We start from the raw sequence: 24,314 nt of genomic DNA, 5'->3' as shown, positions 1-24,314 counted from the left end.
ATGTGCAGAGCAACAATTGTAATGCTCCACAGGACAAGGGTTTTAAGAAAAGTCACCAGATGTGACTAGCGCAAGCCGTTCCAGTGCTATCCGAGGTTTCCGAGATGAAAGTTGTAGTGGGCCTCACCCCCCCCCCCCCCTTCCCCATCTAAAGAGGGTTAACGTGCTCTATTACAGCACTGTAACGATGGTACTAAAGCATATCTTATATCATTTTATGTTATGCTATTGCATTTCTCTTGTGTATTTGGACAACGTATTAAAGTATCTTTTTATCGTCTTTTACAACCAAGGTCCAAAAACATCCCCGTGTAATTGAGGATTGACCCTTCGATCAGGATCTGGCCAAAATATGGGTACAGCTGTTTTGTTGTATCTCGCAAGCTTCTCCAGCAGGTCTTGCACAATATCAGGGTGTATTTTTGACAGATCTGTTCGCTCCTGTGGGTCACTGCGAATGTTAAACAACCAGAGGTGCTTGTCGGGTGGATCTGCCGACTCTTCAAAACCATCGTAGGTTGGACGTCGACGCATCCAGCCAGCTCCTAAAAGAATCATTTGGATACTCTTGTAGAACGAAGAATTTCAAAGTGTTGAAACATAGAACCGTGTAATGTAAAAGTCACTGTATTTGACACCATACGTTGTACCAAGTGAATAAAACCCGCAAGGTAGAAAGGCAGGCATTGCTTGGCAAATACAGCATGTTTCAGTCCATTTCCCTTCCCATTAAAATGTTTTTCGACTTTCCTAATTCTGAAAAAGCTTATCTTACATGTTTAAATAAAGTCAACTTATTACTCACCCTGGTATCCTGTCAGTAACTTCCAGTCCGCAGATCGAATGGCAGCATACACGGATGTGTTGATAATGTTATCATGAGGCATAGCTGAATACGAAATCATCTGTGCATCGTAAAACGGGTCAATGTTATGAAGCAATTCCTTTCTTGGTGACGTCTTGCCAATGCTAGAAAAAAAAATCAATTAGTTTTCCTTGTGCTATAAGTAGCACCAAATCAGCCGTTGTTAGAAATAAGATAATAAGATATTTCAAGTTACCATAGTTATCCCTTATATCTGATATTGATTATTACAAGGATGTATCTTATACATAATCTTCTCGTTAATGCCCAACATCAATGTATTGATGTTTCCCGCAACATCTTGCTTATGACGGTTAAATACACTTTATTTCAGTTCTGCAGTTTATTTCAGTTCTACAAACCCCTTTTACCCATTTGAACTTTAGCACTTTGCAAAGAAGCCTCGCATCTAAATTTATTGTTGTCTTGATAATCTACGGCACAAAACTGCCGTCTCTAAACTCCGAATTTGTTGCCACAAATTACATATCAAAACTGGTAGACATAACCGCACTCCCATAGAACAACGAATATGTCGGTACTGTGATCTAGGAAGAATCTTAGACAAACCCTTTATATCAAAACATGCCTATTTTTACCTTTTTACCTTTACTAAGAAACGAGAAGAAACCGAATTTACTTGATTGTAGCTACTTAGCGATGTATATATGTAACGTTATTTGTATTCCATCCTTTAGTTGTGACCTGTACTTAACCCAGAAAGTATGTGTGTACAATAAAGGTCTTCATTCATTCATTCATTAAAAATTAAAAATAAAGTGACAACTGTCTTGGAGTATTTAGACAGAAAGGAAGGCCTTTCACCCCTGCACAAACCTCCATGTATTATGTATGAATGGCTTTCGCTTGAAACCTCTAAACTTGACGAATTTGCTATAATATCACGGTTCATTAGCCTCTTGTTAGTAATACTTGAACTCATGCCCCACTTATATCTGCATCTGAATAGGGTTAATTGACATCACACTGCGGGTATATTTTTTGTGAACTAAAATACAAAGTTAATCTGCAGTCACAACCCACCGTGCGTGCTTTTTGTCCGTACGTTTTTTGGGGAGGCTCCGTCTGCTACGTTTTTCTGAAAACGTGGGGAAGGAGTGGCGTCTACGCACGTCAATCGCACGTTGCGCAAGGTGTAAGAGTGTGGTCTGCACGCCACGTCTGGTCGTGAGCGGTTGCGTGCATCGTTCGTTGCGCAAGTGGTAAGTGAGCCGTACGTGCTTACAACTTACGATCTCTGTGCGATTGCAACATTAGGGCCCTGTCACACTTTTGCGAATAGCCATTGCGTTTGAGTTGCGTACAGACATTTCTGCCGTACGCACAATACGTAATGTTACTGTGACGCACATGTAGCGTATAAATAACGAATTTAGCGCATAGATTGCATTTGACATCCGTGTGGCGTTCGCATACATTGCGAACGCCAAGCGTATTCCGGACGCACTCAACGTATGCCCACCGGATGCCTAACGCACTTCCGACGAATGCCAAGCGTCTTGTGGACGTATTCCCTGCTGCTTCCTCCTGCTGTTTCATTCGCAGCGAGTCATTCATGGGCCGCCCTCAACTCAGATAAAATGTGTTTGTTTCTATTTCGCCCCAGCCCTGGTCAATTTCCTGTAATATATTGTCAGGTAAACTAAATACACGTACCCAGTCTTTATACAATTTGTAACAAACTTAACAGTTAGACTGTTGATACCCTTGATGAATTGGAGATGTCAAGAAATGCCCTTCCTTAATAATTTGAAAACACCCATACTTGAAATACAGACAATTTACAATTGCACAAACACACAGATACATGTAGCATGGACACTACACATATGTGCTAACACTACAATCTACCGACCCAAAAACAGGCAACTGGCGCATTATTCCAACAGGCAACAAAAATTAAGCAAATATTAATGTTAAATTTAGATATATTGATGCGGTATGGACATGGAGGCGGTACAGGGTGTTCTTTTGTGTTAAAAAGTGACAAAATGCATTTTTGTAAAACAAATTGCACTCTAGGAAATACAGATTCCCAAAAATCATCTACTTTTCATCAAAACATATTAGAAAGAGCCAATCATAACATATTTTAAACATATCATTTTTTTGTCACATCTTACGTAAAATGCTCCAGGAGGTCTGTTAATCATGGGGTCCAGAGGAGCAGGTACCCCGGGTGTAGCCAACGTTTTCGGCAATTCCCTATCTAGATCGGTACGCAACATTTGCGCTTCTCATTAGTTACAAATACGTACAATGTGCTGTCCTGTTGCAATACGAACGGTGTTAAAGCGCCATAAATACGCAATGCATTCGTCCATTGTACGCAGCTTATGTACAGGTGCAGTTCCAGGTGCAAATCAGCGTATGGGCCGCTTGTCCCCCACGAAGACATAGCGTATTCATCCCGGTGATGGGGGTGATACAGAGCTACCTGTAAAATCGCATGTATCTCCAGTTTGGCTTGACCAATCAACTTCAAATTTGGAAGTAACTTAGATGAAATACCACTGATTCTAAATAATTACTTTTTCCGTCAAAAATCTGCATAATTGCTCCATAATTGATAATAATATTAGACCATTATGACTCTATAAAATCGGCCTAGACCAAACCCTTCTGCTTAGAATTGTAATACAAAACTTTCAGAGAATGTGGAGAGATATGCACTTTATAGGAATCGGTTTCCAGAAAAGAAGAATATAGCTTAGGCTTGAAAATATTTTGTAATATAGTCCATTTTGGTAGAAATCTAGGGGGTAGCTATGACTTTATCTGCCAATAGCTAGATATAAGAGGATAAAGTAGTTTTTCTGAAAACCGATTCATATAAACGGACTTCTTATGCATTGTTTGCACCCAATTTCAACTTTGTAAACCCATGGGAAGAGTTTGGTCTCGGGCTTTAAAGTTTAAAAGTGTAAATTCTGGTAGATTTCCTTCCTTGATCTGTCAATCTTTATCAAGGCTCATGACTGTGAATGAAATTAATTGTTTTCGCACCTCCACTCAAGGCTATTACGGGCAATTATCTTTAATTATGCATAGCGGGCAGACGGCAGCATGTATCCATTCAAATTCAGACTTTACCACAAGTCTTTATTTTTAAACATTTGTTTGTTACTCTTCTAGTGCAAGGTTCTAGCTTTGACATGTAGTTTTATTGATAGCAGCTATAAACCTGAACAACAGCTCTGCCTGTTGGGCAGAAAACAGATAGATGTCTTATAATTCATATGAAGAAAGGAGTTAAATCTAAGACTTTTACCCCCGGCCCAGAGACGAAAAATGTGTATTGACTTGTCTGGCTCCAAACATGCACCTACATCCATGCCTCGTATCTCCCTAAACTTCCTAGCCTTTACTCTACATGTAGTTTGTTGGCCCTCTGTTTTCACAATGTTTATTTTGAGCGCCATGTACGTGCTTCCCAGTCCTTCCCTAACATTCAATCTTGATGATGTGAAATGTTACATAGCTTTGGATTCTTTGAAATTAGATTTTTAGGGGCGAAGCCGGAATAGAACGTCCTTGATAGGGGCCACTAAAGAACACATTAGCACATAAAATGGTCATTTTGAATCCTGTTTGTAAACTATGGTCATCATAGTCTCTTACAAGTCTTTTACAAGTCTTCGGGAGGCAGCTGGAAAGATTAGAAATTGGTCAAAGCGGGTTCAAAAAGAAAAATCAAGAACGTTATTAATAACTTCACTGACTTTAATTTTCTTAAAAGACGTGCAATACATAGTTGAAATCCCGGCTCCATCACCAATTTATAAATATAAGACCCCGTTATATAAACTTGAGTTAGATACTGGTGGATATATGCTGTATTTAGGAATGTGTTTTAATTGTTTTTCATTTTTACTTTCTTTCCAAGCATGTTTCAAGCCATAAAGTCTTCTATAAACCAAGGAGCTTTCATCACATGTGACGAAAGCTCCTTGTTCTAGGAGGACAAGAACACTGAAAATTCAAAGAGAGTGTGAAGTTAGCACATACAAATGCAAAATAGCAGGAGGGGCAGTGGGTGGTGAAGCTTCAGCAATTATCACCATACCTATTGCATATTTACGATCTTCTACTTGCACCTTGCTCATTTAAATGCTATTATAATATTAAAATGAGGTCTTTGCTGGGGGAAAGAAAGCGCGTCTTAGGTACACAGAGTACTCGCACGCACGGGTGGTGAATCCGCAGACCACACGTAGAAAAAGTTTTACATGCACTTAAAGTTCTACGGCGTGTCTGCGTGCTCCAAAATCCGTAGGATTCCGTACGGAGGTGGTACTCACCACGCACGAATGCCCTACGTTTGCTCACGTTTTTGCACGTAGACAGCACGCAGAAGCACGTACGGCGGGTTGTGACCGTAGCTTTAGGAACATGGTGTTTTATAGCCATAATTGCATAATTGCAACTAAACATGCAAACCTACTACAGGACAGCAAAATCTTATATGATTTTGATGCTGCGACGAAAAGTCACATGAGAAAATTCTATACTTTTGACACAATGTTTTTTGTAATAACCTTATTATTCGATATGTTTGAGATCTTGCTTATACCTTATAGCATCCCAGACATCAAATCCATCCAGAGGCTTGGTACCAGATGTAGATCCGTTGGAAATGCGAAGTAAAGTAGGAAACCAATCTGAGATATGGATAAGAGCATCACTGATTCTCCCCTTTTCCTCCAACAGGTTGCTGTTGACAAAACCGACAGCTCGTACTCCTCCCTCCCACAGGGTGTTCTTCCAACCTCTCAGCGGCCAGTTACTTCCTGCAAGTTCCCTGGCACCATTATCTGTACATCGCAACACAAAAAATAAGCTTCCCTGTTTAAAAGTGATAAACTTTAATGGTTTAATACTTAATTCAAGAACTAAAAACGTTTTCATTACACTACGAGTAAACAAAACAACGAAAAATATGCATTCTCTTGAAAATAAACGGCGGAGAAATTATTAACTCTACTATATACTATAACGTAACTATTTATTTTGTACGCCTTAGTAATATTTCGGAACAGAAAAATATTGTTCAAACTATGCAATATATGTTATGGGAAAAACGATAAGTGTGCTTTTGTAAAGACATCAAATGCAATTTGAGAGCGGAAAAACAAAAATAAAAATTTAAAGAAATCTGATATAGATACCAGGTTCAACTAATTACATTAAGAGCATAAAGAGAAATATCCAAACCGCTGAATTGAATTTGAATTGGATGTCCGAAACATACATACTTTACGATGAGCACTATATGAGGCAAATCTCAACAATAATTATTTCTATCCGTTAAAAGACAAATCCAATACTTTCAGTTTTGGGGCCTTTCCACCCAAAATCCTTTTTGTAAATGGTGATTTATTGGTTTCTGCCAACCCCGCACATATTTGCGGTTATATCTGACCCGCTCAATGTTCCCCGGCTAGCGCCCGATTGTCCGCTAGGAAGCGCTGCGACTGGTTCTGTTATGTCACCGGTAACCATCTTACATAATTAAAGATAACTTAAATCATTTAATATTCATACTAATTTGATGAAATCAGTGTCAAAATAAAAAAGGCGGGCCATATTATTAGCTGTGATGTCATATGACGTCATAATTGCACCAAAGTTGTTAGAATTAAATACTATTAGTACACCATTCTCTGAAAATTTGGTGGCCATGTAATAAGTGCATAAAAATCTAAATACGGAAATAGAGTAATGCATAAAAACGCCAGTGTATCCATTACGATCGCAAGCCGGCTGGGGTCCGCGCGTACCCAAAAAGAAAATCATATAATTTTTTTTCAGAAATGGTTGAAACTTAGTTTTATGCACTGTATTGAGGGACAACTTTGTGGGTGACAATAACCTAAAATTTCAGAAAAAAATCTTTAGAAACAAAAAAAATATTACGTAATATATAGTGCTTGGGACCCCAGGTGTACTGTTTAAGGTTAAGTTATTGAAGATTAAATTTGTAAACCAACCTGTTGAAAATATAAGTACAGTATTGTCCCAAAGTCCACCACTTTTTAAGGCGTCTGTAACATTCCCAACAGCTTCATCCATTGCTGTCACCTGTGCTGCATACGTTCGCATAATGGGGTCCCTTACATCCATGTAATTCTTCAAATATTCCTCGGGCACCTGGAGTGGCCCATGAACCGCTTGAAATGACAAGTACAGGAACATAGGCTACAGGAATACGAGAGTAGAACAGATTAAAAAAAAACAGAAACTATACATATGTCACAGGGGAGATTGAAATCCAGGGGGAATCGGAATACTCCCAGGGGAGATAGGGATTCCAATTTGGCCCTGGACAAGTGGGAATTCTTACAGGACGATTTAAAAAGGAGAAATTCTGATTGCATCAAAATGCTTGGGACAATAGACCGAGTTATTTCACACCCAAACTTTCAATCAATTTCAGCATAGGTAAGTGAATATGTAAATCAGACTCAGATATTTGCATCAGGCTATTGTAAGATGGTGACTCAAAAACAGTTTTCCAGTTTGTTAGTGACTTAGCTCATAAAATAAATTCTGAAGAAAATCATGGTTTGTAAGAATATTATTGTTTCCTTTATTTTTCCAATTTATTTTTACATTATTTTGCCAATTGGAAATAGATTTGGGTCTAATTTAGGAAAGATTGCAAGTATAGAATTAGAACTGCATATTATGCCAGTACAAATCTTGATTCCAATCTAGTATTTCACCTACAATTGTAGTACACGGCGGTCGGTTGCTAGGCTAAAAGTCGCATTACTAGGGAGGTATCGGGTTACAGAACGTGTTCGAACGTGGCCGCGCGGGAGTCCCGGGCCAGCCCGGGGGCAACGGGTAAAATTTGAAAATAAACAAAAGTAATTGGAGAGTAAATACTCGTCAAAATAAAATGTAATAAGTGATTTTGTTTACCTCAAATGTTATTCTTGCACTGCCTTTGCTCCACTTTGTGTACATTTGCTTCCAAATGAGAACAATTTCGGATTTCAAAAAGGGTTCACGAGAACCAAACAACTGATTTTAAGAGGCCCCGAAAATTTAAAATAAGGTAAAATTTTTGGATTTTTAGAAATATTACAGTAAATTTAAACTTTCTGTCTTAGGATTTTTTTATTTTTTAACTAAAACTCGACTTACAGTCAAAAGAAGAGCTAAAAACGCAATGTTTTAACTTTAAATACCGATAATTCATAATCGCGGCCATATTTAAAAAATCCCTAAGACAGAAATCTGCGGAAATGGTTCCTCTTCCAAACAAGCCCTCAATGAGGTAATTTGAGCGATTTTCGGGAATGGTTAAAATACCATGTTTGCACGCATGCTGTGCCACTTGGATATGGGGACCTGGATTTTATAACAGCGTCAACAAGAATTCTGACCTTCAAGGTCACCCACGATGACGGCAGTAGCTTCGTTACATGTTACATATCCACAATAAAATCACGGCATAGATGTAATAATTTGAAAACGGTTCATATTTGTGGAAAGGTGGATTTTTCCTGTTCCGTGGTTCCCAAGTAAAAAAGGGCTTGAAGTAGCCGGTGTAGCGGCTTTACTGTAAATGACCGCGGGTAACCCCAGATCGAACGCCCGCTCTATTCGAATGACGTCATATCGAACAAGATTCGCGGGTTCGAGGGATTCGATCTCCATAGTAGCGGAGTGGGACTTTTGGGCCCAAATCTGACCATCGTGGTAAAAGGCTTGCCTCTGCTGAAATTGATTGAACGTTAAGGTGTGAGAAGATTGAATCTATGAGTTCTAGTATTTCTAAAACTGAATTTGTATCTAAATATCAGAATTCCAATATTTCATAGTAGGATTAAAGATTTCCCTAGGAGGATGGCAGATTCTCCTAGGGAGATAGGGATTCCAATCTCCCCAGGACTATTCCGGATCCCCCTGGATTCCAATCTCCCCTGTGACATATATGTATATTTATATATAACAATCAATAGTCATCAATCAGCAGTCATAAAAAAATTGATATTACATTTGTTCATAAACAATGTATTTAATACCTTTGTCTGCTCATGCTTTTTGATCATCTCAGCTGCCTTTTGGGCGAACAAGTGTGTTGAGTATGTGCCATTTTGATCCAGAACAGGCGTATCCTGATCTCTTAGGTCTAAGCCACGATACCCTTTTTTGTTTGTGGGTCTGCGGTGTGTCCAGTAATCTTCACTGCCTGTTAAAAAACCTAGAAAAAAAATTATTAAAGACACAAATTGTCATTAACATTACACTAATTTAAATGATAAATACAGCAAGGTTTAGCATCAAACCATAACTTTATTTGAACATTTATACACGACGAATATTATTACAAATTCTTGGTATAATTTTTATCAAAATTATCTGCTAAGGTGCAAATGACTGAATGTCGTCAGAACTTCCAGCAGCAGATACAAGAATAATAGAAACCCGGGTTACATAAAAAACAGTTCTTCTGCGAACGGGGTCCATGGTAGTGGTTTAAAATTACAAAATGGTTTTGAGAGTCCAAGTTTGAAATGACTTTTCTCATAACCTGCCACAAAAAGTTCTTTATTATTTATTCAAAACAGTGATCAGCATAACAGCAGTACATTAACAATTATGGAGCGCTAAATTGTGCTGACCTTACAAAATACATAAAATACAACGTATAAACAATCAAAACATACAGATTCTCGGCAATTACAACACATAAAAATAAAAACTACTTCTCCATTTGACTGTTATAGAGTTTGATAGTGTGATGCAGAAATGAATTCTGCATTTTGGAGGTTCTTGTAATGGAAACCCTGAGTCCTCCCGCTTTCCTTAAGGACCTCCCCTTACTCATCAGCCCCTCCACCAAGTTATGGAGGGGATGGTCTGCGTTCATCATGGCTTTGAGCAGCTTCACGGCTGCCAGGTCTCATCGTTCTCTGAGTGTAGGAAGGTTGGGTACCTCCCGTCTTCCACCCAGAGAGATGATCCGTTAAGTTCGCCGTTGGACTCTCTCAATAGCCAGCTCCTGTTGTTTGCTGTAGCCAACTAAGAGCACGTGACCGTACCCCAGCACAGGTCTGATCAAGGCTAAGTACACCTTAGTGAGATCGGAAACACCCATGCCTTGTGAGGAGTCTGAGGTAATGTAGTCGTCGAGATACCTTAGTCACCATGGAGTGGACCTGCTCACTTGATGTGAGGTCTTTGTCAAGGATGAACCCGAGCTGCGGTCACAACCGGCACGGGTTCACCTCCCAAGGTCAGAGAAATGTTAACAATTAACATGGTTTAAGAGTGTAAGATATGTTGATTTGGGGGTTAAAATTGATTTTGGCGTCGAACCTTACATCTGGGTATTCCTGCCCGCCCGTTTGACCCAGATTTTGCGTTTGGGCTTCGTGATGCATTGCCGGTTGTGATGCGTCGCAAATTGTGTCTGCCGCACGCTCGGGTGCTGTTGTGTCGGGTTGTGTCAATGCTGGCGCCGTGTACCCAAGTGCATTCGCCGGCGATTTCATGATTGCTTACAAGAACGATACGCCCAAGTCGTAACCCCTCGCGCCGTGAACGATTAAAATAAAGAGAACTAGGATTTGCTTTATAATTTAGTCGGATATTATTAAGGTTTGGGTCATTCTGCCAGCATCAGTTATTTCTGTTAGGATTTTGTTTCCATGGTTATCTTACGCTAAAATTCTTAATTTTATGGTTTTACCCTAATGAAAGATGTTAAAGGAGCCAAATTCAGTTAGTCTTGTAGCTGAAGAGATATCCTTTCATATTATATACAGTTATTCTCCTTCCAAACTATTCCAAGGAAGAGAATGTCGCTAGACTTGAGGGTTTTTAGCTTCAAAAAAAGTCAAAGAATCCTGAGTGTGCTCCCGTAAGGCCATGTTGATTTGATTATATGGATGACATCCGCGCGCGCATGAATTTTCGGCCGTTTCCATTAAAAAAAGTTTTAAACCATACTGTAAATTGTACAAAACGGTTGCAAAATGAGCAAAAATATGCCGTAAGTTACAAAAAATAAAAAATAAAAACTATACCAATGTCGTAGAATGCCAAAATCAAACGAAAAAAGACGAAATTGTAAAGAAATGAACTTAAAGACTAGACTATTCACCAAACCATATTCTGTGCCATTTGTTAAACCTTCAAAACCACGTAGATTTCATAATGAAAACAACTTTTTTTTTTGCAAAACTTTTTTTTATTCGCAGGCGCGCATCAGTTTTGGGGTTCCCGGAGGATGTCATCCATATAATCCAACATGGCCTAATTGACCTAAAAAATTCTATCATAGACAAGTCTTGTCAAAGTTTGGTTGTATCTATCCGAGTTATATGGAAAACAATTTTGACGGTTTTTGCACAAACCTCACATAAATGACGTCATAATGACGTCATATTACGTCATAATCACACCAAATTTATTATTCTGATTTAATTTTACTACTACACCATTGCCTGATACTTTGGTGGCCCTAAGTTTCAAATTGTTTTATTAGACTTATAAAGGCAAAGATCAAAGAGTTTCCAAGTTTGGTTTCATTGACCACTTTTACACTTCCCATGATGCACCGTCAGGGGTATCGCAAAATGGACCGGATGCGATTTTACGTCAATTCTTCCTAGCGCGCAAAACTAAGCCGTAATGTTTTTCGCACGCTTCAAATCGGTAAATGCTGTTTATTAATGAATTCTTATCGCCCAGCAAACATTGCAATGTTCAGTATTAAAGTCTAGGAATTAGTAGGAAAGGAAAATGTTGCCTGATTTGTAGTAAAACAGTTGAATCAGTCCACACATGGTTTGTTTTTGTTTTTGCTTTTTTTTCTGCTCCGCCAGCTTGATTACTTAACTGTAGCTTACTTGTTTATGTTTGTTTTTATCGCGCTGAAATAGGTCAAGAAACTACATGGACATAGCCATGAATGCTTTGTCCAAAATATTAAGTATTAACGTTATAGAGTAAATAAAGTTAAATGACAATAAGAATTTTCCGGTAAAAGTCTATACTGAGCATTGCAATGTTTCACCTTTTACCGGAAAATTCTTATTGTCATTTAATTTTATTTATTCCAGAAAAGAAATGACGTAAAATCGCATTTCCATTTTGCGATACCCCTGACGGTGCATCATGGGAAGTGTGAAAGTGGTCAATTGTGTTTCCAAGTGAATAAAAAATACCATTCATATTGAGATAAAACATGCCGCATATGAAGTCACACTTAACGGAACAACAAAAGTATTCTTACCATAGAATTTATCAAACCCTCTGTGTAACGGCATGTATTCTTTTTTGCAGAACCCTAGATGCCATTTGCCAACCATGTATGTCGAGTATCCGTTCTTTTTTAATTGTTGCGGTAAGGTCACTTCATCCAGTGGAAGACCATGAGGACGGTCGTTTCTGATCACGCCGTGTTGTAGCCCATAGTGAATCTGAAAAATAATGTTATTACCTTTAAAGTGTAGAAGTAAAAAAAAAAAAGTTTAATGTAAGGTTAAAGTGTGCTAGAAATAAAAAAAGGTAGTAGTATCTTACTACTTCATTTAGAAAGGCCAACATTTGCTTCGGAGCAAATGTAATATTTCCCTCCTTAAACAAAAATAGAAGATTCTAATTAAATCACACTGCAATTATACAAGGACAAGCACTTTGAGTCTCGACAGCTTTCTTTACAAAAATGGCACCTGGCAAATTGGCACTCCCATTTGTTTTTTACAAAGATACAAGGACAAGCACTTTAACCCTATCTAGACCGGGCTTTTTTGAGCATGGTGGGACCGGGGGGGGGGGGCTCTTTTGACCCCCCCCTCAGAACTCGCGACAATATATCAACAATTTGTATGTCGTTATGACGTAATATGACGTCATAATGACGTCATTAATGTGATTTTATTGGCCAAAACGGTCTAGATAGGTTATTCCAAAAAAACTTCCCTGGTATACAACATAACTTTACCAAAAGTGTTTATGACAGAATATTGAGTGTACTAAGTCTTATGTTGCCCATAGCAACACCGGTGATGTCATAAAATGACGTCATGCATATTTAAGACATCCGCCATCTTGGATCATCAATGTTTTTTTCATTATATTGCCTAAAATACAATGTAAACATACTAAAGACCTTCATGTAAACCTTTTTTGGAAAAAGAAATGGAAGTATTGATGAAATTTTAAGGAAAATAACCTGTATATACCTGTTCTAATGATATGGTCCGCCATCTTGGATTTTGGCCTATGACTTCATCAAATTAGCATTAATTATGCATATTTAATTATAAATTTACATAAAATGACATGGGATGTTATTAATATTAGAAACCATGAGTAACTTGACATAAAACCCATAAAATTCTATTGTTGAAACAAGAATTACTAAATTTAGCAAAAAATGCCTGTCAGAAACCCGTTGCCATGGCAAGACAAAAAAAATTATCTTATTCCAATGTTAGAAAATTGTTGCCAGCAATATTTTAGGAAAAGTCACTAAGTTTTGCCGTTCTAGCGCTAGCCGTTCAGACGCTAGGTGACATCAAAGTTGGCGCGGGCACTTTTAGCCTCGACAGCTTTACTTTACACTTATCTCAATCTTATTAGTTATACAGTGCAGGTATCTAAATACTACTAATGACGACATTATAACTACTACTAACGGTAGCAAATTTTTTAACCGTCTGAGAAAAATGGACATGTTCACGGAACTGTATATTCACGGTGGTGACAGGTGCAGAAAAAAAACTAACTGTAATGATAGGTTCACGGTACAGAGGTGACAGTAAAAACCATGAACATTGACCTCCCGCTTGCGTTGCGGTACAGTAAATAAGATCAGGAATTACATTAATCAATGTACGGAGTATGTTTGCTTATTTTCCAGATGTTTTGTATGTTTGTCGTAAAATTAGTTAGGAAATAATCGAAAACCAATGCGCGCACAGATGTCATCCATGTGGGAACCTGTGGAGTTGTGTAACCGTGTGCAGCGTGTCCGGTGGGATTCTTGTATCTCTGCCCCTCGACCAGTGCTAGCTGGAACACCTCAGGGTGGAATCATCTCGCCATGTCTGTTTGTCCCAGCTATGAACAGCCTTGACAACAACATCCCACAGAGTGTTACACCTGTCAAGTATGCAGATGACTTGACCAACTCGGAACTTCTTATGGGATCACTACCAGGTCAAATGCAAGTAGCCATAACATTTGGGCTAAGTCCCACAGTATGGCAGCAAACGTAGGAAAAACCAAAGACATAGTTATTAGCTGTCGTAGGGAGTCTGTGATTCCCAATAGAGAGTTCCTGCATTCAAACTTCTCGGTGTGATCGTCAGTAACGACCTGTCGTGGGGCACACACATTGAATACATGTTGTCCAAGGTCCGACCTTCCCTTCACTACTTGCGACTGTCCAAACGAGTTGGGCTTCCAGTAGACGTTCTGTTGCAAATCTACAATATATTTGTTCGTCCAGTACTGGAGTACGCGTACGGTTAATCAGTGTGGGGAGGACTGCCTCGTGGTTTGTACAGTTGTTGCAGGATTATTGGGATTCCCTACGACCACTTGCAAACCTTGGAGTCACGCAGGTGTGAAGCAGCTGTACATGAGCTCAGAAGGGTGATGACAGACGCCACCCACCCATGTCAACAGTTCCTAGAGCCTGGTAGGTCGTCAACGTACCAACTACGACGCCAAACATCCAGCTACAAGGTTCCACTGAGTCGTACCGAAAGACACAGACAATCCTTTATTCCCAGAACTCTCAAAATCATGCGGCAGAAACAGTTAATTGAGTTTCAGACTCTTCTTCTGCAGATTATTTGTATGTGAACCTGTCTTAAAATTGTATATTCATGTCGCCACATTATATATGCTATATTTTAATCAATAATGACTTTTAATAATGCATTTTATCGTTGCATTTTAAACTGTTTTAAAATCACAATTCAGGATTTTCTCCTGCCATGTTGTTTTTATCAAATAAAGTTCAAATCATGCCGGTGAGCTAATTGCCTGTACAGAGTGAACGAAAGTGAGGAGGTCAGAGGTCAGCCGTGGTGAGAGCATTGCCTTTTCCCAGGTCTCACGTCAGTCACCCCAAAAATATCTTGTTAGCCTCCAAAATGAATCTCTTTGTATTTTCACTGCTCAAATATCAGAGCCTGGTAACCTACTTCACCTATACGTGGAAAGAAAATTCCAGTCTTTTACCTGTTTACTATTTTCCCTACTTTGATTTTCCCCTTATTGGACTGACGCAGACAGTGGGGAGGGCAAGTGCCTCGACATGGAGGTATAGTTCTTACACCTGTATATACCTATAGGTACATGTACAAACAGTGCAACAAAATGGTGGGTAAATCAAATCCTGGTAAAATGCATACAGTACTACTCTGGGTATCAATGATGGCTATGTTCATATGTTTCTGTAGCATATATATAGACATAGACAACTCATCCACTGAACCCAGACAATGGGAACCAGTCTTAGATATAACACTAAACACTATGATGTACACCCAAACCCTGGACCAGACCTGTCTGAACTGTTACTTAGCACTGACTTCCGTTTCAAGGGTTTTCTGACTATCGCTCACCTTAATGCTAGAAGCCTTGTACCAAAGATAGACGAGTTGAGATCTTTAGCCTCGACAATGTTAATAAATATTCTCTGTGTAACTGAAACTTGGCTAAGTAATGCCATAGAAGATAGCGATATAGAACTCGAAGGCTACAACTTATACCGTAGAGACAGGAATAGACACGGTGGTGGTGTATTGATTTATATCGACAACCTGTTATATGCTAGAAGGCGCACAGACTTAGAAAACGATGTACTCGAATCCATATGGTGCGAAGTAACAAAGTCTAATGTAAATCTCTTAATCAATTGTACATATCGTTCACCATCATCTGACAACTCATTCTTTGACATATATGAATCGCAAGTACAGAAAGCAACCAGCAATCCGCAGACTGTAAATCTAGTGCTTGGTGACTTTAACTAAAAAAAAAAGTAACTGACTACCCCTAGGAGATTCCGACCATCTAACAACCATAATGAATCTCCAGGCCAACAGACCGACCTTGACGACAGAAACGACCCGCTCCCACTTTCCAGCCCAGCATTACCCCTGAAACAACCCTAGACACAATCCAACTGACTGAAGATGAGGTACGGCAGCAACTCAAAACCCTAAAGACCGGAAAATCATGCGGCCCGGATGATATCACTCCATACCTCCTAAGACAGGTAGCAGACACCATATCTGCACCCCTAACACGGCTCTTTAACACATCACTTACCTTTAGATAGGTCCCTTCTGGTTGGGAAGGGGCTAATGTAACGCCTATCTACAAGGCCGGAGACCGCCACCATGCAAATAACTAGAGACCAATGTCTCTGCTCAACACAGTCCCAAAAGTGCTGGAAACACTAATAAATAAATACCTAATGCAACAAATCACCCCGATATTGTCCCAGAACCAGAGCGGATTCAGGACAAAAGGACAACACCACGCTTCAACTGGCCCGCCTGGAAGATGAATGGAGCAGGGCAATGGACAGAGGGGAAGTCGTGGGATGTGTTTTCCTTGACCTGAGGAAAGCATTCGACAAGGTCTGGCACAAAGGTCTCCTTGCCAATCTATGTGCCCACGGAATACGCGGACCTATCCTCCAATGGTTCCACAGCTATCTGTCCGAAAGGCGACAACGTGTGGTTATACAGGACGGAACATCCGAATGGAAATCGCCTCTTGCCGGCGTCCCCCAAGGGTTCGTTCTTGGGCCCACCCTATTCATCCCACCCTGTTCATTCTGTATATCAACGACATAACATCTTGTTGCACACAGTGTTCTCCAAACTTGTTCGCTGACGATACTTCTCTGTACATCAGTAACAGATCAATCCAACGTGTAGTCACCTCACTTAACAGAGACCTGTGCTCTGTATCAAACTGGCTCACACAGTGGAAACTCGAAACAAACAGGGATAAGTTCAAGGTGATGTACATCACAACTCGCAACATCCCAAGGCCCCATGTACCGGTCACTCTGGGTGGAACTACCCTGGAAGTTGTTGCTAGTTACAAACATCTAGGTGTTACCTTAACCCTACCTAGACCGGGGGGGGGGGGGGAGGGGGACTAAAAGTGCCCACGCCAACTTTGATGTCTCATAGCGTCTGAACGGCTAGCCGTAGAACGGCAAAACTTGGTGACTTTTCCTAGAATATTGTTGGAAACAATTCTCTATCATTGGAATAAGATAATACTTTTTTGTGTTGCCATGGCAACGGGTTTCTGACAGGCATTTTTTGCTAAATTTAGTACTTTTTGTTTCAACAATAGAATTTTATGGGTTTTATGTCAAGTTACTCATGGTTTCTAATATTAATAACATCCCATATAATTTTATAAAACTTTTATCATTAAATATGCATAATTTATGGTAATTTGATGACGTCATTGGCTAAAATCCAAGATGGCGTACCATATCATTAGAACAGGTATATACAGGTTATTTTTATTAAAATTTCATCAATACTTCCATTTTTTTCCAAAAAAGGTTTAAATGAAGGTCTTTAGTATGTTTACAATGTATTTTAGGCTTTATCATGAAAAAAAACAACTATTTTTGAAAATTCAAGATTGATGATCCAAGATGGCGGATATCTTAAATATGCATGACGTCATTTTATGACGTCACCGGTGTTGCTATGGGCAACATAAAACTTAGTACACCTTAATATTCTGCCATAAACACTTTTGGTACAGTTATGTTGAATACCATATAGTTTTCAGGGAAAAACCTATTTAGACAGTTTGGGCCAATAAAATCACATTAATGACGTCATAATGACGTCATATTACGTCATAACGACATAAAAATTGTAGATATGATAAATTTTCACTAGTACGCCATTCTCTAAAAAATTTGGTGGTCATACAACATACCGTTCGCGAGTTCTTTGGGGGGTCAAAAGTGTCTGATGTTCTTCTTCTGAAACAGTCCAGCACTACTTATTACATTGCCCCCTATACTCTGACCATCGCAGCAGACTTACTGCAGCTGTTGAACGACTTGTCCAACAACGTCCCACCGTTTCCCTCCTACTTCAAGGTTCACCAGACCATGACCCTATTATCAATAAGCAACTTTCAGATGCACTTCACACGTTTATAACATCTACAAAAAGATTTACTTCCGGCTGATCCTCTGCTTTTCCATATTGTACTAAGTTCTACTTTTTACGGTATTTACATGCCTTAGCACCTTTCTAATCTTAGCTATTTTTGTATATAGATGTACATGATTCTTAGCTTTTTCTTGTTATTCAATTGTATTTGCTGTTTGACATGTATATTGTATGTATGTATGTATATTCTATGTATGTGGTCACGCCATCAGCTGATTAGCTGCCTTGTGTCCACATTGTATTGTCTTCGTCGCAATTTCAATAAATAAATAAATAAATAAATAAACAAAAGAGCCCCCCCCTCGGTCCCCCCATGTAAAAAAAAAAGCCCGGTCTAGGTAGGGTTAACGAACACACTATCCTGGTCCAAGCACATGTATACAATTTCCACCAAGTCAAGACGATCTGCTGGCCTACTGTGTGCACTAAGAAAGAAGGTGCCAAGAGACATCATATCCAGGCTATATAAGACAATTACACGACCTGGCCTTGAGTATGCCAACATCGTGTGGTCGGGACTCACCAAGAGTGACTAACGGAAACTGGAGTCTGTACAATACCAAACCGTCAGACTGATCAGTGACAACATGGACTCCCTTATCCCTCCTACCAAACCTTGTACACCCAACTGTCCCATCCATCACTTCAGTTCAGACGGAGATTCCATACAGTCACCACCCTGTACAAGCTCCTTAACGGCCACTCTCCACCACACTTCCAAACCCTGATACCCAGAACCCGTGCATCTGCTACTGAGTCCCGCTATCCCCTCAGGAACAGCAACCACCTGACTGTTGAACTTACCAAAACCACCAGAGGCCAGAGAACATTCTTTCACCGAGAAACGTCACTGTGGAACACTCTCTCCACTGACGCTCGCACTGCCACCACTATTGTCTCCTTTAAAAGGAAGCTATAGGACACCCTGTAAGCCTTAGGTGTATGACCCTGATCTCTCCACGTTAATGTAATGTATTGTTGTATCGTGCGTGTAAATGTTTGTCTTGTCAGCAGGGCAAGCTTTTAATAAAAGCCGCCTGGCTAGTTGGGCTGCCCTGGCTGTACAATTTGTCTTTTTACAGCCGAACGAATAAATAAACGAAAGTGAAGTAAAGCTGTAGAATTTCTGTACTAGCTGTAACAGTACTTAATATGATTCGTCCTCACCGTCATTATTCAATGTGGTCATTCTCTTGCTAGTAGTGACTGGTAATACCTCTGTAGATTCTTCACCCTGGTAGAGTGTCGTAGCTTCATACTTTTGTGTCACCATCTAAGTGATTTTGGGTTGTATGTTCGAAAAAATACAAAAGACTAACATTCTAAGTTATTCACAATCAGTTTTTGAATGTTAAAAGAAAAAAAACGTATATTAAAAAGAAAATGATAAAATTAAATTTTAAAATTGTTAACATGTTAAAATGATTAAAGTTGTTTAAAATGTTAAAATGGTTAGAAAATATCCGACACCAGGGTTCGAACTTGCAATGCCTTGAATTGCCGCCCTGCGCGTTACCAACCGAGCTAACTAGGTGCGATTTAATTACGCACTGCCTTGTATGGCATATAAAGTACGTCTGAAACAACAAGGCGGTATCGATCACGTCAAGTAAGGCACCAAGACTTTCAATTAAGTAGGAGATTTTCTTCTTTTTTGATGTAACGTAACTATCAACACGGCTAGCAGAAGCTGCCGGCTCCTTTGATATTACAGCCCCGTCCTGTCCAATCTTTGAAAACTATCGGGCATGCAGCCCTCGACCCTCACTTTAGCAAAAATTGCCACGAAGCCGTCTTACGGTGTTCTCAGCAACAACAAAAGAACGACTGAATCTTTACACGCTTCAATTCTGGTGATTCGTCGGAAATCGATAACAAAACCTAGATAATACTAGCTGTAGATTATAGTTGGTAAAGATTTTGGAAAATTGTTGATACCGTAGCGTACCTACCAAAACACTTGAGTTCATAACTTCATACTCTCAATATGGAATGGCTTTGAACTGGTGTTAACTAAGAGTTAACCCAATCAAATCCAACAGCCAATCAGCAAGAAGAATAGAGGAATGTTGCATGCATATTTGTTACTTGCTCTACATGCCATTCTGATGACTCATGCCGAAATATAGTAACACACTGCTATAGTACATTTTCTATAACACAGCCAAAAAGCTCAAATAAAACCATTCTAAAAGCATGTATCACAAAAAAAAAAAACACTTTAGTATTTGCCCACCCTACCTTCATGCCAAATTTCATGTTATTTGGCCCCAAAATGAAGGAGTTGAATCAATTTAAAGAAATGGCAGGAGGAGAAGACGAAACATGATGAAAAAAGGATTTCAATCCATACTATAGTATGTAGTTCGATAATAATTCAATACAGAATTATTTATAACTAGAAGTAAAAAGACTCATACCTTTGTTGTTATTTTGTGTTGATTTTCCAATAGTACACTAACACGACGCTGTTTAATATGTAATGTATAGTTTTAGATTCCTTTGGCTCAACTTAACCTTTCTTTGACATATCGCCCCTATATATATGTAGATAGCTGCAGCAACGTACAAAGCAAATAGATTACCAATAATGGACCTTGGCATTACTAAACTAGAACAGTGTATTAAACAAATTGGACACTGTACTTTTCAAAAGCCGCTAGGGGGTCAATACTTGAACTTGGCCTTCTTTTTCTCACTCAACCACCTATTTTTACCTACAATGTATCATGAAAACGCCCTTAGATTCAGAAATAGTCAACGTTTTAGTCAACGTCCATCATAAAATATCGACAGAGGATTTTTTAAAGCAGGTTTTTCGCTGAATTTTTCTCTTAAATTTCGTCATGTATCCATTGCTAAAACTAATTTACCTCCCGAAAATCTCGTCAAAGCAACATAGTTATTACAAAACTCCTCGAGTATCCAAAATTAACATTGACACCGTTTAAATGCAGAGTTTAGCACCTGTTTTTTCATCCGCATCGTTGTAACTTGTATATGTGTATGTGTATTCTACATTTATATGATTCAAAGATCTTATGCTAATATTTTTTTTATTATGTGAAACATATATTTTGAAATTAATGAAATTTACCTGATACCTGCCTGTCATTAGTTGCTCCCTTGACGGACTACATATAGGTTGGACATAGTAGTTCTCCAACTTAACTCCCTCTGATGCCAGGCTATTATATAAACAAGGAGTTACAGAAATTTCTCTAAAGAACAAACTCATGCACACAGTTAGTAGAATATTCCCTAAATCAGTGCCTTTTTTAAGGTATAAAACGCGCACCTTTAAATTTGCGATGACTACCGTACCTCTTGATCACGGAGTCACCTGGTGACGGATGTACAGTAGTCATCGAAAATTTAAGTAAAACGTGTTGTTACCTTCAAAAACTAATTAAGGAATATATTTTACTGATTATGATATACACGTTATGAATAAATAGTCTTAACGAAAGACAAGCCAAAACTAATAGAAAAAAATCCTTGAAGTTAAAAAACTAGTTATGGTTAAATTTTGGGCGATTAGTTAATGCATGAATACAACAAAAGCATTGTGGCGACAGGGTTTTTAATATCACCCATGATCATTCTTGAACAATCCCTGAACAAAGCACTGCGGCAGAAAATATTTCATAAATGGATTAACTATTATTATTGTCTGATTGACTATAATACTGTCTCTGGACCAGATACTATTTGAATCCGCTTTACTTTACAGCTTTTTTTGCTTTTAGACTTGCATAAAATTGGTACAAGAAATTAGGGTTTTATGAAAATATGCTAAATATGTATAAACTACGTGCCAAATAAATAATATGTTTGTACAGAATGCCTTTTAAAATATTACATACACAAGCACTATTTAAGATATCATGCCGATACGTACATTGCAAGTATAACATCATTTTAAAATATAAGTAGTAAGACATTATAGGCATTGATTACAAATAAAATGATTTGGTCGTGGTGAATAATTACAGTTATAACGGTGTTTTAAAGGGTTACCCTTTGACTTGGGGACTGGGTATTGAAACGTTTGAAAGAAGTTTTGTTGTGTTGCATTTAGTTTATATTGACAACATCACAAAACAAACTAACGTAATAAATATAGATATTATTGTAGTAGTATATTTTTTCTGTATTTAGATGCCGACAATCAATACATATGCCCAGCGTGAATATTCTATGCTTCAAATGAACATACTTAGAACAATACCTGTCAAGGTTTGGCGTGCGTATAAATAAGTTGTGATAGCCGATGTCGTCCCACCCGTAGTCATCAGCCAGTATGAAAATTATGTTTGGTTTGCCTTTTGTTGGATGTCTTGGAATATAGATTCTGGCGCTGTAAAAATATATATTTAATGGAACTGACACGTCTTAATATGAACAAAGTTAACAAGGAAATGAGAGATATGTTTCCTAAACAAAAAGTCGTTATTGTGATGAATCAAATAAAAATTTAAAACAAATTAAATATATTTTCTAAAGGCTTCAAACCAAAACAAAATATTAAAATAATAATATCGATTCACGTTCCGAGATACCTTTCTTTTGACGTATAACGCCTGAAATAGCTGTCATAATGTCCTGTCGTTCGCCATAACATCATCAGCACAACAATGATTAATGAAACAAAAGCAGTGCGAATATTTAAAAGTGGAAATCCTTTGTGGAGCTTTACTGCCATTGTAGTTCTTTCAATCTCTCCCTACTACCTACCTACATATTAACATCTGACATTTGTAGATCCGTGTTTTAAACGATTTGTTGCGATTGCGCAGTGACACTAGAGAACAGACAGATCACGTGACCCCTACCCTGATACTAATTATTCCGCCCCTTTACCCTCTGACCCTTCCTCCCTGCCCCCTGTACCTTAGTGTAAGGTCATTCGTGGCTCAACCTTTCATTGTACGGTCGGTGAGCTCACTACCCTAATTGCGTGTGTTTGTCTGTGAAATAGACGGGAAACATAGTTCTCTTCGGAGGTTTCGAAGAAACGGCATGAAATAACAGCATATTTTTGGGTATCCAAGTCTACTAAAACGTGTTTGCCCATAACAATACCAGGGACTTCATAAAATGCAATGGAAGTAGACAAAACCTTTTATATAAAAAAAGTCGTATGTAGTCGGTTGTAATTTTAAGGCCGAAATGTACCTAATCTTAAGACAGTTGTAGTAGTAGTATCATTAGTAGTAGTAGTTACTGTAGTAGTAGTAGTAGTATTAAGACTTTAATAAGTGTCTTGAATACTATCTGAATTACGAAGGGTTAGGACAAGAAAGAACGCAAGATAATGCACGCCATAATGATGTGTTAAGCATTGTATTTGACACAGACTCTGATAAACGAAACCAAACATACCTTTCCTAACATGCCGTGCCCTATTCATGATATTTATTCTATCGTAGATGAAGGTTAGACATCCAGGTAATACGGTACGCCAAAAGCAGTTACTCAAGCAACTGGATATGATTTTGGAAACGATCAGACGTTTCAGCTAGTATCCACTAGATTTCGTCAGTGACTGAGAGACAGGAGGAGAAATGCAGGTTTATTAAGCACAAACTATTGATTGATATGCAAATAAAGTGAAGACAAATTTCGTAAGTCGAAAAGGGAACAAAAGTCAGACAAGTTGAGACAAGATAATGCAAATTAGTCAGAAAGCTCCTGTTACACAGAACAGGAGCTTAAGTGTTGTCTGTCCTCGGGACTGGGAGTGCCAAATTCCAAATGCCAGAGAGATCCATCCCCTTCCCTGTTGAGGGTGGGGTTGTACATTCTTTCATATATTGCCTCTTTAACACTCACAAAGAGTGGTACACCCTAATGACCGACCTCACAAAGGTACCAAGACGAATATTATTTACAGACTCAAATGTGGGGAGCCCAATTGTAACAACACCTACATCGGAGAGACGAGTCGACCGCTTAAAGTAAGATACAGAAACATTGCAGACCTAGTGCCAACGGCTATTCCTCATCTACAACACAACCAGGGTCACTCTTTCAAACTTGAGTCCACGGATATCTTGGACCGCGAAACACGCTGGTGGGAACGGGGTGTTAAAGAGGTAATATATGAAAGGATGTACAACCCCACCCTCAACAGGGAAGGGGGGGGGGCAACGGGTAGATCTCTCCGGCACTTGATTTTTGACACTATTAGCCCCGAGGACAGACAACACTGTTCTGTA

General features: G+C 38.9%; 1 protein-coding gene across 3 annotated transcripts; it reads right to left on the bottom strand.

Annotated features, from left to right (window-relative positions):
- Positions 1-105: 105 nt before the first annotated feature.
- LOC109474717 (arylsulfatase B-like) lies at positions 106-23,641 on the bottom strand. Of its 3 annotated transcripts, none has more exons than XM_019775080.1 (9): positions 23,479-23,641; positions 22,325-22,453; positions 21,191-21,281; positions 12,141-12,327; positions 8,923-9,101; positions 6,877-7,084; positions 5,460-5,700; positions 806-969; positions 106-545 (listed from the first exon to the last, which is right to left on the bottom strand). In XM_019775080.1, exons 3-9 carry the CDS (start codon positions 21,206-21,208, stop codon positions 283-285), a joined length of 1,260 nt encoding a protein of 419 aa, XP_019630639.1. In that variant the 5' UTR covers positions 21,209-21,281; positions 22,325-22,453; positions 23,479-23,641; the 3' UTR covers positions 106-282. The 3 variants fall into 3 exon arrangements, with proteins under 3 accessions (XP_019630639.1, XP_019630638.1, XP_019630640.1); XM_019775079.1 differs by lacking the exon at positions 23,479-23,641 and adding an exon at positions 22,656-22,860; XM_019775081.1 differs by lacking the exons at positions 21,191-21,281; positions 22,325-22,453; positions 23,479-23,641 and adding an exon at positions 19,261-19,365.
- Positions 23,642-24,314: the final 673 nt, after the last annotated feature.

The sequence above is a fragment of the Branchiostoma belcheri genome, unplaced genomic scaffold (genome assembly GCF_001625305.1).
Source record: "Branchiostoma belcheri isolate BF01 breed outbred unplaced genomic scaffold, Haploidv18h27 scaffold311, whole genome shotgun sequence".
Classification (NCBI taxonomy): domain Eukaryota; kingdom Metazoa; phylum Chordata; class Leptocardii; order Amphioxiformes; family Branchiostomatidae; genus Branchiostoma; species Branchiostoma belcheri.
The sequence above is the reverse complement of the archived record's forward strand: the minus strand, read 5'-3'. Positions and strand labels throughout refer to the sequence as shown.

Coding starts and splice junctions, on each gene's coding strand:
- LOC109474717 (XM_019775079.1), bottom strand. CDS start 22,798: ATGGCAGTAAAGCTCCACAAAGGATTTCCACTTTTAAATATTCGCACT. Junction 22,454..22,655: donor CGTTATACGTCAAAAGAAAG/GTATCTCGGAAC, acceptor ATATTTTTACAG/CGCCAGAATCTATATTCCAA. Junction 9,102..12,140: donor AGGGTTTGATAAATTCTATG/GTAAGAATACTT, acceptor TTTTTTTTCTAG/GTTTTTTAACAGGCAGTGAA.